A 17,962-nucleotide genomic window follows, 5' to 3' on the forward strand; every position below is an offset into this window, starting at 1 on the left:
AGAAAGGTACACCAGGCTTAAACTAATAAAAAAAGGCCTTTGAGGGGTCTCGGCTGGCTGAGTCAGTAGACCATGCAACTCTTGATCTCAGAGTCATGAGTTTGAGCCACATGTTGGTATAGAGATTACTTAAAAAAAAAAAAAAAAAAAAACTTTAAAAAATTTTAAAAAGAAGGCTTCTAAAAAAAAAAAGGAAATTGAATGTAAAATAAATTAAAATTGATTTTAAATGTTTTTTAACCTAGTTTAAAGAAAACTTTTCCTATAAGAAAATTACCCAAAGTGAACAAACACTGAGATCCTATTTTTAAAAAATCCAGTATATGCTAATATTTTGTAAAAAAAATTTTTGTTTTTTTAAAAGAAAGTTCTTTTCTTTTTTATCGCAGAATACTGTGAATGATCTAACAGTTCATCGGGCAACTCCTGAAGATCTGGTAAGTTTAATATCAAAAGTTAAGATTTGTTCAATGTTTTATTTGATACTTGGTTTCTGACTTCAGAATAGAAATCAGAGGTACTTCCTGAAAGTTGTTTACTTATATTTAATCTTGCTTATGTCTATATGAAATTGAAAAGCTTATCATCTGGACTTCCTGATGTTATGTAGGAATGTCACTTAGCATATATTAAAATTTTATTAGATAGGTTTGGTTTCAAATCACTGTTCAAATCTCTCTGGTCCAGTATTGCCCTGTAGATATCTCTTGTCTTCTATCTGTACATATCTCTAGCCTTATTTACTATTACTTCTCTATGCAAGCATACCAGTCTAGTGAATGTGCTAATTTATTCCTTGAATATTGCATGCATATTTCCACATTTGAGCCTCAATTAAATGATTTTTTTTTTAGTTGGAACAGTTTCTCTACCTTCTCTAACTTCTTGACTACCTATCCAAATCTCAATTTGCTTCCTTATCCTAGTTCAAGTATTACTTTTGAAAAAGGTTTCTGCTGTAGATAAAAAAAAAAAAAAACAGCTTTATTGAAATACAATTCACATACCATAAAATCCACCCTTTTAATGTGTATGATCCATTGGTTTTCAATATATTCATATTCATATTTTCTGATTTAGAACATTTTCATCATTCCCTGAGAGAAACCCTGTATCCTTTTTTTTTTTTTTTTAAAGATTTTATTTATTTATTTGACAGACAGACAGCACAAGTAGGCAGAGAGGCAGGCAGAGAGAGAGAGAGAGAAGAGGAAGCAGGCTCCCTGCTGAGCAGAGAGCCTGGTGTGGGGGATCCCTGGACCCTGGGATCATGACCTGAACTGAAGGCAGAGGCTTTAACTCACTGAGCCACCCAGGCGCCCCTTTTAAAATTATTTTTAAAAAGATTTTATTTAGGGACGCCTGGGTGGCTCAGTGGGTTAAAGCAGCTGCCTTCAGCTCAGGTCATGATCCCAGCGTCCTGGGATCGGGTCCCACATCGGGCTCCTTGCTTGGCAGGGAGCCTGCTTCTCCCTCTGCCTCTGCCTGCCACTCTGTCTGCCTGTGCTCACTCTCCCTCCTCCCTCTCTGACAAATAAATAAATAAAATCTTAAAAAAAAAAAAGATTTTATTTATGTATTTTTTAAGAGAAAGAGGGGCAGAGAAAGAGAGACAGCATGAACAAAAGCAGTGGGAGGGGCAGAGGGAGAGGCAGAAGCAGACTCCATGCTGAGCAGGCAGTGTGATATGGGACTTGATCCCAGGACTCGGATCATGATCTGAGCCGAAGGCGGACACTTAACCAACTGAGCCACCCAGGCGCTCATATTCTGGTCATTTGATGTAAATGGAAGACAATGTGTGTCCTTTAGTGTCTAACAGAATGTCTTCAAGGCTTGTCCATGTTGTCGCATGTGTCATTACTTCATCCCTATTATTGCTGATACTGTTACATTGTATGGATATACCGATCTAGATATTTGGATTGTTTTCACATTTTGACTATTATGAATAAGCGTGCTCCAAATGTTGGTGTACAAGTTTTGTGTGAACATATGTTCTCAGTTCTCTTGTTGTATACCTGGGAGTAGAATTGCTGGATCATATGGTATCTCTGCAGTTAGTTTTCTGAAGAGCTGCTGAACTGTTTTTCAAAGTGGCTGCACTATTTACATTCTTACCAGAAGGCATTAGGGTTCCAATTTTTCCATATCCATTGCCAACACATGTTATTCTGGTTTTAGTTCTCCTAAATGGGTGTAAAGTGGAATCTCATTTTGTTTTTGATTTGCCCTAGGGACTAATGATGTTAAACATCCTTTTGTGTGCTTATTGGCCATTTGTATTATCTTCTTTGGAGAAATGTCTATGCAGATTCCTTAGCCAGTTTAGAATTGGATTACTTGTGTTTTTATTGTTAAGTTGTAAGTGTTCTTCACACATTCTGGATCCAAGTGTAAGTATTATCCATTCTATTGGTTGTCTTTTCATTTTCTTGATGATATGTATTCTTTGAAGCACCAAAATTTTTAATTTTGATAAATTCCAGTTTATCTGTTTTTTCTGTCTGTGCTTTTTGTTTCATCTAAGAAACCATTGTCTAACCCAAGATTCACAACAATTTCTCCTGTGTTTCTTTCTAAGAGTTTTACAGTTTTGGCACTTATGTTTAGGTCTTTGATCCATTTTGAATTAATTTTTGTATATAGTGAGATAAGGGTCCAGCTTCATTCTTCTCTAAATGGGTAGCCTGTTCTCCATGTACCATTTGTTAAAATGACTGTCCTTTCTCCATTGAATTACCTTGATACCCTTGCTGAAAATAAATTTTCTGTAAACATAAGGGTTTAGTTTGGACTGTCAGTTTTATTCCACTGATCTATATGTCTATCCTATGCCACACAACATTGTCTTGATTATTATAGTTTTGTACTAATTTTGAAGTTTTTTGAAGCTGCCCAACAATTGGTATCCCCTCTAAACTGTTCTCATATTTACTGTGTATATGAAGCATTGTGTATGTGCTGTCTAATGTATTTCATTTATCTTTATATGTACAGTTGGTGCATTATGTACATTAAACAATGTGGGGGTTAAGGGTGCCACCTCCTGCACAGTCAGAAATTTCTTATATAAGTTTTGACTACCCTGAAACTTAACTAATAGCCTACTGTTGACAGGAAGCCTTACCAATAACATAAGTAGCTGTTTAATATGTTTTGTATTTTATATATACATATAACATATAAAAAAGTAAGCTAGAGGAAAGAAAATGTTATTAAGATCATAAGGAAGAGAAATTACATTTATAGTACTATACTATATTTATTGAAAAAAGCTCATGTATATGTGGATTCAAGCAGTTCAAACCCATGTCATTAAAGGGTCAACTGTATGTGCTCAGTCTCCCGGGGCAGATTGTTAATGCTTTTGAGGGATAAGGGCTGTATCTTGTATATCTTTGTGGACCTAGAAATCTTAATGTTAGTAAATAGGATAATGATGTCCTACTGACTTAAAAATTTTTTTATGAAAAATTTCAAATTTACATGAAAATGGAGATGAAAATATGAAGATCTTCCATGTACTATTTATCCAGATGTAATAGTTATTAAAATTTTGCCATAGTTTCTTCATTTTTCATACCCTTTCCTTCCTTCACTATAGCATTTTGAAGCAAATCCCAGAGAACATGTCATTTTGTGCCAACATATTCTGTTTACATTTTTAAAGAATATAAGTATTTTTTCTATAACTACAATGCCATTATCACACCTAGCAAAAGTAACAATAATTATTTATTGTTTCCAAGTCCATATTCGTATCACCCCAGTTATCTCAAAAATAGCATCTTCATTTGTTTTTTGTGTTCAGGATCCTTATACAGTATTTGGTTGTTGGTCTCTTAATGGACTGATTTCTTATTTACATGGTGAAAACAAAGCAGTACATTTTATTCATTTTCATGGTTCTGAATACTAGAGTGCTTATAAAGCCAATATCTGTTCCTATTCCTTAGCCACTTCAGTGAACTCCTCTCCTGCAACTCTTAAGCTGTGGCTTGTATCTCTGCTTCAGGAATTCCATTTTTCTGGAGTTCTGCATTTCCAGTGACCCACTTCCAAATTGCAGCCATTGCAGGGCTATAAAAATACTACATTGTTAGTTTTTGGTAGTGACGTGAGTATTATGAAATGGGTGTGTCTTTGCCAAAGATGAGTCAGTGGACTTTGTGCCTTTTACGTTGTACTCTGTGTGTGTGTATGTGTGTGTATAATTGTACAAGTACACATATATGTAACTGAAAAGTTTAACAGAACAATTCTTAACTTTCTTTTTTTTTTTAAAGGATTTTATTTATTTATTTGACAGAGATCGCAAGTTGACAGAGAGGCAGGCAGAGAGAAAGGAAGGGAAGCAGGCTCCCTGCTGAGTAGAGAACCCAATGTGGGGCTGCATCCCAGGACCCAGGGATCATGACCCGAGCCGAAGGCAGAGGCTTTAACCCACTGAGCCACCCAGGCACCCAATTCTTAACTTTATTATGTGTGATTTAGTCTTAATATTTTCTATTTTGTATTCTGTTTTATTTAAAAAAATGTTGATTTGACCCATTAATTGATTTTACCACCTGTTAAATGAATCCTGACCCGTAGTTTGGAAAATAACATTTTATTGGATAGTTCTGGCCAATGGAAGTAGAAATTAGTATTTTTTTCATTTTGTCTTTTTGCTAGGTCTCCTAGTTCTAGATATATTTTTTTTAAATCACGTTTGAAGATTTAGAAGACTGAAAATTTTGGTTGTGAATATGTATAAATACACACATGTTGGACCAGAAAAAAGTTTTTAAAAGTTGAATTAGATTAGGTGGTTCCACCATCTGAATAGGCAACTTCTTTGTTCCTGAAGCATTCTTTTATATTTTTTTCTTTTGTACAGATACGTCGTCATGAAATACACAAATCAAAGAACAGAGCATTAGTACACTGGGAACTCCAAGAAAAAGCTTTGAAGAGAAAATGGAAGAAGCAGAAACCAGAAATTTCTAATCTTGAGAGAAGGAGATTGTCTATAATGAAGGAGGTAATGCTAAACTGCATTATCTTTAGAGTTAGAGAAGAAAATGATAAATAGGTTTCTCTCTTTCCTTTCAAATTTGATTCACATTGGAAGGACTTCAGTAAATAACTGTGTCCTTATATAATGATTTACACATGGACTCTGAAAAAAGCAGTGGAGTGATGATTAGCATCTAGTTTGGAGGTTTGAATTCCTGCATGGAAAGTTACTGTTTATGTGACTTGCCTGATTGTAATGTTATGAGATTTCAGCGGTATATGCTAACAAACTGACTAGTACATTCCTCGGCACATAATTAGTTCCTTATATACATATATAAACTGCTATAATTATTTTTCTCAGTTCACACACAGTGCTATTAGATTAATTACTTTGCAAAAAAAAAAAAAAATGTGTGCTTGTCCAACAAGTTAGTTAGTAAGCCACTTGTCCTTGGCTAAATCTTTTACAAAATGTAGGGTATTTGGATAAGTAATCAGATGTGTAGGAATAAATAATATGGCAAATAAGAGGAAGCTACAGCAAAAAACCCTTTGATTTGGGATGAAATCATTGAAAAAGAAATATACTTTGTAGTGTCGCTTCTTGTTCATTGTTGAAGCTTATGGCACTTGGCTGTTCTGGGTGACCTTTCACTGTAGCTTTAAATTGCTCTGTCTTTCGAAGAATTCATTAGGCTTGTTAGTGAAAGGTAAAAGTTTCAGTCTTAATGTATCATCAGGAAGAATTCCATCTCCCAAATAAATGTTTATATGGACTTGTAAAAACAGTAGATTGAGAGAATATGGTTCTTTACAGATAAGTATCCTTTGATAATCTTGGACAAAGTATGTGGTTCACAGTGACCAGGAGAAAAGGCAGCCCTTTTGAGGCGACTCTGGGCTTTTGTGTCCCATCTCTAGTGGCTCCTGCTCTTGTCCTGAACTGCTCATGTCCTGAAGGAGTAGATACGGTAGAAGGAGGGACTGAAGGAAGAGTGGTAGGAGAGGATGAGTGAAGTCTCTCATATGTCCCTCCAGTCCCATGCCTCAGGCCCTTGTGTCATGGTTCTCAACGCTGACTGCACATTAGATCAGTCAGTGTTGAGATCTTCCATGAAAAAAATCAATCATAGTATCTGGACTCAGATATATCCGTATTCAGCTAATCTGATTTAGTGGACCTATAATGTGGCCCTACTTAGGTATTTTGGACTCAGATATATCCATATTCAGCTAATCTGATTTAATGGACCTATAGTGTGGCCCTACTTAGGTATTTTTTTAGACAGTTGTTATGTAATTTTAATTCATTGCCAGGGTTGAGAACCTCTGCAGTTAGTGAGATCAAGTATTTCCATCTAAAAGTATATTTTGGAGATTATCCCATGTCAGTATTTAGAAATCTACCTTTTCTTTTTAATGGCCAGGTAATATATGATGTACCACAATTTATTTATCCAGTACCTTATTTGTGAAAACTTAGGAAGTGTATTGGACTATAGTTTATTTATTTTTTTTAAAGATTATTTATTTATTTGACAGACAGAGATCACAAATAGGCAGAGAGGCAGGCAGAAAGAGGAAGGGAAGCAGGCTCCCTGCTGAGCAGAGAGCCTGATGCGGGGCTCAATCCCAGGACCTGGGATCATGACTTGAGCCTAAGGCAGAGGCCTTAACCCACTGAGCCACCTAGGTGCCTCATGGACTATAGTTTAGACCTCTGGTTAAGAAGATACAGTGGTTTAAACAAAATAGAAATCTGTTTCTCTCTATGAAACAGTTCAGAAGTAACCAGTAGTTGGTAGGGTCTCTGTGGTCCTTTATTCCAGGGCTTCCATCACTGAGTAGGGAATGGCTGTTCCAGCTGCCTTTAGCTGTATTCTAGCCAGCATGAAAAGGGAAAGAGACTGCATGCTACTCCTTTAAATATCATCCAGAAATTCTGGCCTCTATCCCACTGTCCAGAAATTCATCATATGACCATTCTCACTTAGAATGACGGTTAGGAGATGTCGGTGTATACTTGGCTAAAACTTGGGAATTCTGTTAAAAGGAAAATGAAAAGACAGGAAATTGGTGGGTAAGTAGCAGGTCTGTCACCCACAGATTGTTACCTCATTTGTCACTGGAAATAATACAATGAATACCCTTGAATGTGGTTTTAAGTACATGTAAAACTATATTTGTAGAACAAAATTTTTTTTAAAGATTTTATTTATTTATTTGTTTGAGAGAGAGGGAGAGAACAGAGGGAGAGTGAGAAGGAGAAGCATACTTCCCGCTGAGCAGAGAGCCTGATGTGGGACTCGTCCCCAGGCCCTGAGATCATGACCTGAGCAGAAGGCAGGTGCTTAACCGGTTGAGCCACCTAGACACCCATGTAGGATAAATTCGTAAGAGTGGAACTGCTGAGTCAAAGATATGTGCATCTATTATTTCAGTGTTGCTAAATTTGTAGTGTCTCTGTTAAGGGATGTGATGGGACCAAATGAAGAAGCCTCCTTGGGCATACTCACCTAGGCAGTATCAACATGTATTAGAGCTACCAGTCCATCCCCCAGAAATGGACTTCTACCTAGATTAGCAAAGTTAAGAGAAAAGCTCTTTGGCTAGCATAATCATTCGCTGTATGATGCACTCATGTCTTGGGAATCAAGCAAATGAGGGTCCAAATTCGATCAGAGAAAGGGAAACTTCGATAAAGATTTTATAAATTTTAGAAGTCTAATAACTTCCCAGGTCTCTCTGTAATTTGCTATTTCTGTCTGGTTTTTATTATCAGAGAACAAAAGTGCTAGAATTAAAAGTTTTTGTTAGTATTTTTGAAGGGATCTTGGATGATCTTTTGTGAATCCAAGATGTGTACCACTATTCATAAGTTTGACTTTGTGCTCTATGAACCCATCTGGGGAAGTAATGTATACAGATGGGCTTGCAGAGATTGGTTTACTTATCAAGAGGATGGTTTTTTCTTTTTTTTTTTAAGTAAAGGTTTTTATTTATTTATTTGACAGAGAGAGAGAGAGTGCAAAAGTAGGTAGAGAGGTAGGCAGAGAGAGAGGGGAAGCAGGCACTCTGCTGCACAGAGATCCCAATGCGGGGCTCGATCCTGGGACTTTGAGACCATGACCTGAGCCGAAGGCAGAGGCTTAACCCACTGAGCCACCCAGGCTCCCTAAGAGGATGAGTGTTATCAGAGAGGAGTGATGAATAAATCTAGAGAGAGCAAAAGAAAGCCAGTACCCTGATCTGTGGCCTCTCAACCCATCTGCCCCAAGAAGGCTGGGCAGAGACTGGCAAAATGCAACAGTGTGATGTCTTTCCTGGAGACCTCATTATAATTGATAATCAGGTCTTGGTATGATAAAATTATTCCTCTACTATCTGCTTTTTTCAATTATATCTCTTTATTTTGATGGAAGGTCAGTAATTTTTTTTTGATAGTAAACTCAAAACTGCCATTAGGAAATATTCTGTGTGTAATTTTTCTAGTTTAAGTGATAGATTATAATGCTCCATTTACTCTCTTGCCTAAGCTCTAATTGGGTGTACTTGCAAGATCTCTAACCAGGGATAGAAATTTGGTTCATGGGATAATATAATTTAAGTTGTAGCAACATTCCAAATATCTCTAGAATGGTACAGGTGTTCAGTGTGTCCACATTCTTACAACAGCCCTTTGGGGTAGGGGAAGGTGGCGGTATCTTCATTTACATATTAGGAACCTAAGCTTAAAGAGGGTTGGATTTTGCTTAGTATCCCTTGGCTGGATCCTAGTCTTCTGGCTCTGAATGTGCTCTTTGCCTTATATCATTCCAAAACTTACTCTGTGGAAAGAACAAATTAAAGACTTGATTCTCACCAACTGAGCTATCCAATCTGACTGGCCACAGCAGGAGAAGAAAGGGAAAAAGTCGGAATGTGACTTTTGTTATTTCTCTCAATGTCTTAAAACAATAACTGAAATCATATTATATACTTGTTTCCATGGGCTAGAGAGATTCTGGTAAGAGGATTTTTTGCCAGGAGCTCCGCTTCATTGTTTTGAATCAGTGTTGGAAACCAGGCAGTTTTGTTTTATGACTCCTCTCAGTTTAAGAATGCCACCTGGTGGTGGTGGGTAGAGTTGACTTGCCTGTGCTCCTTGCTTATAATTAAGAAAGTTCCTGAGTTGAAAGTGCCTAATCAGAGGCGCTACTGTAATGGTATTTTTTGAGTTCTCATCCCTCTAGGATAAAAGTCCACCTTGTTTGTAAATACAGAACTGTCACTTTTTTGTTTGATGCCCCCAAACTCATATCTTACCTCATAGTCTCTTAAGTTGTTGATCATGATCTATTAGTGGATTATGAAATCACTTTAAAGGTTGAAACCCTCTGAATATATGGCTCAGAGTTTTATATCTTTAATCAGTGTTTTTCAAACTGTGGATCACAACTTGTTAGTGGATTGCTTAATTTAGTGTGTTGTAGCTATTATTTTAAAAAATAGAATAGAAACTAAAAGAAAATATTAGAATGGTTCTCAAAAAGTAAAGTTAAGTAAGACTTTTATCTTGTTATGCATTTACATTTGCGTGTATATTAGGTCACGCCAAGTAAGGCCAAGTAAGAAATAATGTATTTCTTAACTTGGATTGTAGCCAAGCATCTGAAATCTAATTATTGTAATAGCGCCATCTCCTGGTACTTACGGATATTGCCATTGAAGGATTTTGGGAGGATGGTGGCTTACAGTTGTTTTTATTCTCTGAACCTTTGCATGGACTTTTCCTTTGTGATTTCATAGTATATATAGATTTTTTTCTGAATAATAATATTTATCATTAACACATGTCTAGATTCTTTCTGATCAATACCAGATGCAGGAGGTATTAGAAAAATCTGATCATTTGATGGCTGAAGCAAAAGATCTGTTTGTTGATTTTCCCCGTAGGCGCACAGGTAATGTATTTCGTTCAAACAAAAGCTTCTTTTTCTTATTAATCATAGCCTACAATGGCTGTTTGGAAGAACTTGAAAACTTTTTTCGGGCATCACATTATTTATAGTACAAGTAGTCTAGAGTGGATAGCATACAGGAGTTGTTAGGCATAGATTCAGTATAATTTGTTTGCTTTTCACTAAGAATATTCACTATTACAAATTATGGAGCTAAATAGAGGTAAGTCATCATTTACTAGTATATCTCATGGTGCAGTTTACAAGATTTTGTTATAAATATGACTTAGTTTCCAGTTTATTAATGTTCGGTTACCGTATAAAGTGTCTGTATTTGTATGTAACTTGAGTAAAGCTAAATTTTGAAGCCTAAAGCTACTTCAGTCTCTCTCTGACAGAGACTTTGCCTTTTGTCAGATATATAGCATTATTCACTTTAATGTGTATATAATCCATTGTTTACTTTAATCCCTAAAAACAGATCATTAGTTTTTAGTTTAAGATCTGAATCCTGGCTTAACCATTTATTATTGTGACTTTGGGCCATTTGCCTCATGTCTCTGAGTTTCAATTTGCTGATCTATAAAATAATAATAGTAACAACCTCATCAGATTTTGTGAGGGTAAAGTGATTTAATATATGTAAAAGCATTTAGAAAAGTGCCTGGCATATAGTAAGTATTATATAAGTGAGAGCTGCTATTATTATCATTTAAGATTTTTATTTGATAATACAAACCTGTGGCAGTGTATAGTGCTTGTAAAGTCAGTTTAATTAAATGAAGTAAAATCATCATGACTTCTTTTCCTTCTGCAGGGTTTCCAAATGTAACTATGGCTCCTGATTCCTCTCAGGGTCCTATTGTGGTAAATCAAGACCCTGACACGCAGGCCGTTCTTAGTGAATCCATCATGGAGCCTCAGGTAATATGCTGTCCTTATAGCCATCATGCTTATGTTGAAATTAAATTTATGCAGGCATAGAGGTAAACTTTTCAAAAGCTTAAATATCAACAAATACCAAGTTTGGTTGCTAGAATTGTTCTTCCTCAAGCATATTACACTTGGGGTGAGTTATATTTGTACCAAACAAGACAGGATTGGATAATAATAGCTAACCATTTATTGAGTACTTACTTATGATGTAGGTACTAGCATTACCTCCAGTTAGCAGGTGAAAACACTGAGCTTCAGAAAAATTAAGTGCCTTGTCCAAGATCACATAGCATCAGAGATGGCATTTGCTCCGTCTGCCATTATAGAAACAGTGGGGAGTCTCTTAACTTCCACTTTAGAGTCAGGTGGATCTGTGTTTACATTCTGTTAGTACTAGCTGTTGGATCTTGGGTTGATTTCTTAAGGTATCTGAGATGACTCAGAGTATTTTTGGTTTTGTTGTTGTTGTTATTGTTAAATGGGAGTAGAATATACTTACTATGATTGTTGTGAGGATCGGCTGAGATAAGTTATGTGTCTATCATGATTCCAGATACTAGTTCTTCATTAAATGTTAATAGTCTCTTTTAATGGGTGTGTTTAGAAAACAGGTGTGTTTATTCCTGTTACCCAGGAAACTTGGAATTTATTGACCAGTTACATGGGAAAATTATATTATAGTAGTAAAATGTTAATTAAAATGTATCCCAACCTAACTGAAACTCTTAATTAATCAAAATGCTTAGAATTTTGAAATGGGAAACATTTTTTAAAGCTCATGAAGAATTTAATATTAAAATAAAACAAATTTTTAGGATTGACGAGGACTCAATACCTGTTTAGTGCAATTTCCTAGGTTATTTATATGTCCTATGAAAAAAGGAGAATCATCAGTTAGAGGGATGATCCTAGGGAATTACAAGGTCCAGAATCATTAAAAACAAACAAACAAACAAAAATCATTAATCAAAAAATCATTAATCAAAATCAAAATCACTAATCAAAAAATCAGAATCATTAAAAAAAAAAACAAAAAACAACTTAAGTCTACTGTTTTCTGCTTACAAAGGCAATTAAGTAGAATGTTACATATTTTAAATAGCCAAAAGCCATTATGTTTTGGCACTTACTAAAAATGTTAGCTTTGAGGGGAATCCTCCTACATTACTGGTGGGAATGCAAGCTGGTGCAACCACGTTGAAAAATGTTGAGATTCCTCAAAAAGTTGAAAATAGAGCTACCCTATGACCCAGCAATAGCACTACTGGGTATTTACCCCAAAGATACAAATGTAGTGATCTGAAGGGGCATGTGCACCCCAGTGTTTATAGCTCAATACCCAAACTATGGAAAGTGCCTAGATGTTCATCAACAGATCAATGGATAAAGAAGATGTGGTATGGCATGGAATGGAATGGAATGGAATATTATGGGATATTATGCAGCCATCAAAAAACCTGAAAGCTTGCCATTTGCAATGACATGGATGGAACTACAGAGTATTATGCTAAGCGAGATTAAGTCAATCAAAGAGGTACAATTATATGACCTCACTGATTTGAGGAATTTGAGAAATAAAACAGAGGATCATAGAGAAAGGGAGGGAAAGATGAAACAAAACAAAACCAGTGAGGAAGACAAACCTTAAGAGACTCTTGGTCTCAGGAGACAAACTGAGGATTGCTGGAGTGGAGAGGGTTGGGAGGGATGAGGTGGCTGGGTGATGGACCTTGGGGAGGGTATGTTCTGTGGTGAGTGCTGTGAATTGTGTAAGACTGAAGAATCACAGACCTGTACCCCTGAAACAAATAATGTATGTTAATAAAAAAAATGTTAGCTTTCAGATAATTATGGTCTCTGTTATGGGGAAGGGGAAATGGCAAGAGCTGGGGCTAGAGAGATAAGGAGGAGCTAGGTAATGAAGGGCTAAAGAACCAGAAAGTGAGAGGAGAGCCACCAAAGAATTTTAGGAAGAATAGAGTCATGATGAAATCCATTGTAGAGTGGAAGAAGGGTTTGGGAAGGACAAGACTGGTGAGAGGATCTGGTTAGAAGACTTAGGTTAGAATTTTAGTGAGAAGTGGTGAGGGCCTAACCTAAGCAATGGCAGTAAAAGAAGGTAGAGGGGAAGAGAGATGGGTTTGAAAGATTAAAAAAGGATAGAATTTACAGCATTTGGTAGCTGATTGGATGTGATGGATGAGAAAAAAGGGTAACTCCCAGTTTGCTGGTTTGAGCATCTCAGTAGATGGCAATACTCTCATGGTCTTAGGTAATATGTCAGGAATAAGGCTTCTGAAAGAATGATAGGAGAGGCTTAGGAAGATGACTAGTTTTGGACACGTTAAATTTATGTGTGTAGGATGTCTACTAGCAATATCTTAGGCAGTTGAACATAATTGTCTAGGACTCCTGAGAAATCTGGGTGAAGAAAGAAATTCGAGAATTCACAGCATTTGAATTGTAATTGCAGCTTTGGAACTAGATACAATCTTTCAGAAAGGGAGTCAAAATGAGAAGATAAAAGGTCCAAAGGGAGGATCTTGAGTATTAAGAAAGGGCAGAAAGAAAAGAATCAATGAAGGAGATGGGAAGGAAGAGCCAAAAGAATAGAATAAAAACTAGGGAAATATGGTATCTTGGGAGTTAAAAGGAAGAATGTATCAAGAAGATCTTGAAAGAAAGAAAGGAATGGTCATCAATGTCCAATCAATTAGAAAAGAAAGGGAAGGCAGAGACTGAAAAATATCTATTTGATTTAGGAACAAATAAAAAAAAAGATATTGACCTTGTAGACAGCAGTTTGAGTGGAATGGTAGGGCAGAAGCAAGGTTGTAGGGCATAGGTGGTTAAGAAGCCGTGTGGGGTGGGGGTGGAGGGGTGGGTAAGATTCTTTCAAGTTTGGTGGTGAAAGAGAAAAGATATGGTGAGAGAAAAGAGAAAAGATACTCACATTTAAATGCGGTTGAGCTAAAGCCAGTGCAGAGAGGTTGAAGTTGCCCGAGAGGGATGGGGCACTTGATGGAGTGGAAGGAGGTGAGAGGGTTTAGGTCCTAGAGCACTTGTGGAGATGTTAGCAGTAGAAGGAGGGACCTCTCTATTGTAATGACAAAAAGAAACAAAGGATGAGTGTACATATAACCAACTTGTATTTGTATTTTTATTGTTATGTTGAGAAAGGCTCTTAACGAAGTAGATGATGAAGGAGAAGGAACTGTTAACAGCCAGTCTGAAGAAAGTGGGAATGAGTTGGATAACTCTATAAACTCTCAATCAAAAACTAACGTAGATCGGTAGGTATATATGGATAAATATTTACAGGGCTTCCCTTTTCTCCAAGGCCATTTCCTTTGTTTCCCAGCTTTATTGAGATATTATTAACATAATATTGTGTAAGTTTAAGGTATACAATGTGTTTATAATATTTCTACTTGTGGAACTTAATGATGTTTTCTTTGTGGCTTAATATATGATTAAATTTTTGTAAATGTTCCATTTGTGTGCTTGAGAAGAAGGTATATTCTATATTACCAGTGTATAAAGGTCTATATGTATATCCTTAAGATCTGCTTCATTGATGATGTTATTTACTTCTTCTGTATCTGTACTTACTTTTGTCACTATCTTATATTGAGAGTAGTGTATTAAAGTCTCTGTTAGTGTGTTTCTATTTTTCTTTGCATATGATGTTTAAGTATATTTAATTCTGTTTAAAGTTAATTACCTGATTGGTGTGTTTTTTGGTACATGGATATCCATAAGTATTGTATTTTCATTGTGAATTATGGCTTTTAGCATTGTAAAGTGTCCTTTGTCATATTTAATGCCTTTTGGCTTCAGTCCTATTTTGTTTGGTATCAGGAATGAAACCTCTGCCTTCTTGTTTCTGATTGCCTAGTTCATCCTTGCTCATTCTTTTATTTTAGCTTTTCTGAATTATTGTGTACTAGGTGTATCTTTTGTATTTAGCATAGAGTTGGGTCTTGCATTTTAGCCAGTTTAAAAGTCTTTTTTTTTTAAATTGGTGAAGTAAGCTTGTAATATTTATTGATATAGTAGATATGTTTGATGTCAACTTATTTTATAGTACTATGTATATTATACTATAATTATAGTTTTCTTTATGTAATGTTTTTTGTGTTCTCTTAAAAATTTCTTTTGATATTTAGGAAGTTTGTAATTTTGTTCTGGCTGGTTGTCTTTATATCTGCCTTTTATAGAGCCCTTTAGTCCCCTATATTCTTCAACCTTTTGCTCAGGTGTGTTAGTTTTAAATGGAGTGCTTTGACTTCCACCTATGACCTATGCAACAAATAATTTATTCTATATTCTCATTCTTTCTCTTTTTCTCTCAGTCCTTCTCTTCTTTTAGCTGCATTTTTTTTTTTTTTTTTTGCTTTGACAGGACATAAAACATTTACAGATTATTCTTCCTTATTATTGCCATTTTTAAAAAAGAGATTTTACTTATTTATTTGACAGAGATCACAAGTAGGCAGAGAGGCAGGCAGAGAGAGAGGAGGAAGCAGGCTCCCCGCTGAGCAGAGAGCCCCACGCGGGGCTTGATTGCAGAATCATGGGATCATGACCTGAGCTGAAGGCAGAGGCTTTAACCCACTGAGCCACCAAAATATGGCAAATATTATTGCCATAAATATGGCAAAAATATTATTGCCATTTTTGTTTTAGTCTTGGATCTATAGTTAAATGTATTAAATGCTCATCATCAGTCCTTTTATGATGTTTTCCTAGTTAACTTTTGGTTGGATCACTCATTTAGACAAAGCTCATGGTGTAGGGTTTATGAGTTCTATTCTTTGAGTTCTTGAAAGCTTAAAAGTTTTCCTGTAGCTTTGATATTTGAAGGATAGCTTGGCTGGATATAAAATCTTTAATATTTTGTTTCCTTAATTTTTTTGAAAATGTTCCTCCATTCTTGGCTTACTTTGAATGTTGTTTTGACTGGTCTGATGCTAGAATAATTTTCTTGCCCTTATAAATAATTAGGCATTTTTATGTATTGATGTCCTTTATATTTAAAATTTATTCTTTTATCTTTAAAATTTAAATATTGCTAAGGTGTGTTTTGAGTTTACCTTTTCAGGTCAGTTTTTCCAACACAGTTGGCTTTTTTGTAGATTTGGTTCTTTTCTTTCTTTCTTTTTTTTCTGGAAGTAAGTTTCCTTAGGTTATAGTTTCAGATATTAGTTTGATATCATTGTTTTTTTTCTTTTTTCTTTTTCAGAGACTCCTTTTACCTACATAAAAGTGATGTCTCTTGTTTTCTATTTCAAATACTTTCTCTCTAACCTTTTATTCTTTATTTTTTGTTGTTGTTTTCCTGTAATCTTCAATCTTCCTTATTAAATGTTTATTTAATGATTATCCATTGGACACATTGTAATTTAATCTTTATTTTTGAGTTTTTCTTTTTCTTTATATTCTTTCCTGAGTTCAGTCAATTCTTATTTTGTTCCTGGTTTTTGTCTATCTCTGTTCTTAGTTTTAGAACTTATGATTCAAGATCTATATCTCCAAATGCTTGTTTAAATATACTGAATTCCATTTAAAGAGTTTTGTTACAATTTTCTTCTGTTCTTGGTAGGGGAAACATTTTTATTGGCTAGAATATTTCAATTAAATTTTCTATTATTTTGTCTTGTATGATGCAGACTGTTTTAGTTTGTACATTTTATGGACAGGGTTGTGAGTTTGGGGTAGGTCTCTCAATTATAGTGAAGTACAGTTATTTTCATGGGTGCTTTTTTTTTTTTTTTTTAAAGTATCAGCAGGTGAAAGTTGGTTTGTACTCCAATACTGTTCTTTTTTGTCTTGAACTGTTCTCCCTTGTTAAACATGTTAAGGTAATATACTTTTTTTGTGTGTGTCTTTAGCACTCAGCCTCCTAAGAACTCTTCTTTCTTCCTGTTGACATCAAGAAGTGGTGTCTTTCCAAGACCTACCACCTTGAGTTCTATGCACTTTTTAGTAGTATTTTGACTGCCCAGGTTTGGGGTGTGTGTGTGTGTGTGTGTGTGTGATATTCCTTTTTGAGTATTTGCTATTTAGAGTGGACTTCTTTCTGGAGGTGATTTTGTCACCAGTAGACTCTTCGCTCTCTTCTTGGTTTGGTCATTTTCTTTTTCTTTTCCTTTTTTTTTTTTTTTTTTTTTTTAAATGACCCGTTTAGTCATTTTCAGCTGCCCTCACTCCCTGCTAGGGCTTCTGACAGGAGCTCAGGAAATATCTTTGCTGGAGTTTAGTGTGTATTTTTCTACTTATAGGTAATTTGAAGTTAGTAGTATTATCTGTTTTCCAGTCATGTAGAAGGTATGGGTTATGAGCTATTTTTGCTCCTCTTGTTGCCCCGTCTCTTTGGTTTTGGAGGATGTATAGAGTGATTCAGATTTAGCTGGTTGCTGTTTCCTTAAGGACACTTGGAAACATGTATCATCTTTTAAGATGAGCTTCTTTCAGAACCCAAATATAACTAATCTTGTGCAATATTGCTTTTATTCTTTACATTTGAATCAAGTTACTGTTTTTTATTTGGTTGGGTTTTATCTCATTTAGTTGTGTGAGTAGGTGGTTTCCAGTTTCGAGTACCTAATGTCTCAAAATGTTACTTGTTAACTATTAAACATGAGGTATCAGGAGATGCATTAGATTTGGGATCTGGAGACTAAGTGCCTTTTGATTTGAAAATTTCTATGAATACATGTTCTTGTGTGACCTAAAACAACAGAAATTTATTCTCTCACAATTCTGGAGGAATCTGAAATCGATTTCATTGGACCAAAATCAAGGGTTTGGGAGGGCTACCCTTCTTCCAGAGGTTCTAGAGGAGAATCTGTTCTTTGCCTTCTTTGCCCCTTCCAGGTTTTGATGACTGTTGGTCTTCCTTGGCTTGTGACAGCTGCATCATTCCAATTTCTGCCTCTGAGTTCATATCACCTTTCCCTCTGTGTGTATGTTCAAATCTTCCTTTGCCTCTCTTTTATAAAAACATACATGATACCATTTAGGGCCCCCCCAGGATAACCTCACATCCCAAGATTCTTAACTTAATCATATCAGCCTGT

At 35.6% G+C, this 17,962-nt stretch overlaps 1 protein-coding gene across 5 annotated transcripts in view; it reads left to right on the forward strand.

Moving 5' to 3' along the window:
• SPICE1 (spindle and centriole associated protein 1) overlaps window positions 1-17,962 on the forward strand; it is a 63,413-nt gene that overhangs the window by 20,937 nt on the left and 24,514 nt on the right. For 4 of the 5 annotated variants that reach the window (XM_059164101.1, XM_059164099.1, XM_059164103.1 and 1 more), the window contains exons 3-7: window positions 390-437; window positions 4,883-5,026; window positions 9,845-9,947; window positions 10,762-10,868; window positions 14,061-14,173. In XM_059164101.1, the coding sequence (XP_059020084.1) occupies window positions 390-437; window positions 4,883-5,026; window positions 9,845-9,947; window positions 10,762-10,868; window positions 14,061-14,173 (515 nt within the window). The remainder of the gene's footprint in view (window positions 1-389; window positions 438-4,882; window positions 5,027-9,844; window positions 9,948-10,761; window positions 10,869-14,060; window positions 14,174-17,962) is intronic. The other variant, XM_059164102.1, reaches the window with a different exon arrangement.

The sequence above is a fragment of the Mustela lutreola genome, chromosome 2 (assembly GCF_030435805.1).
Source record: "Mustela lutreola isolate mMusLut2 chromosome 2, mMusLut2.pri, whole genome shotgun sequence".
Lineage (NCBI taxonomy): Eukaryota > Metazoa > Chordata > Mammalia > Carnivora > Mustelidae > Mustela > Mustela lutreola.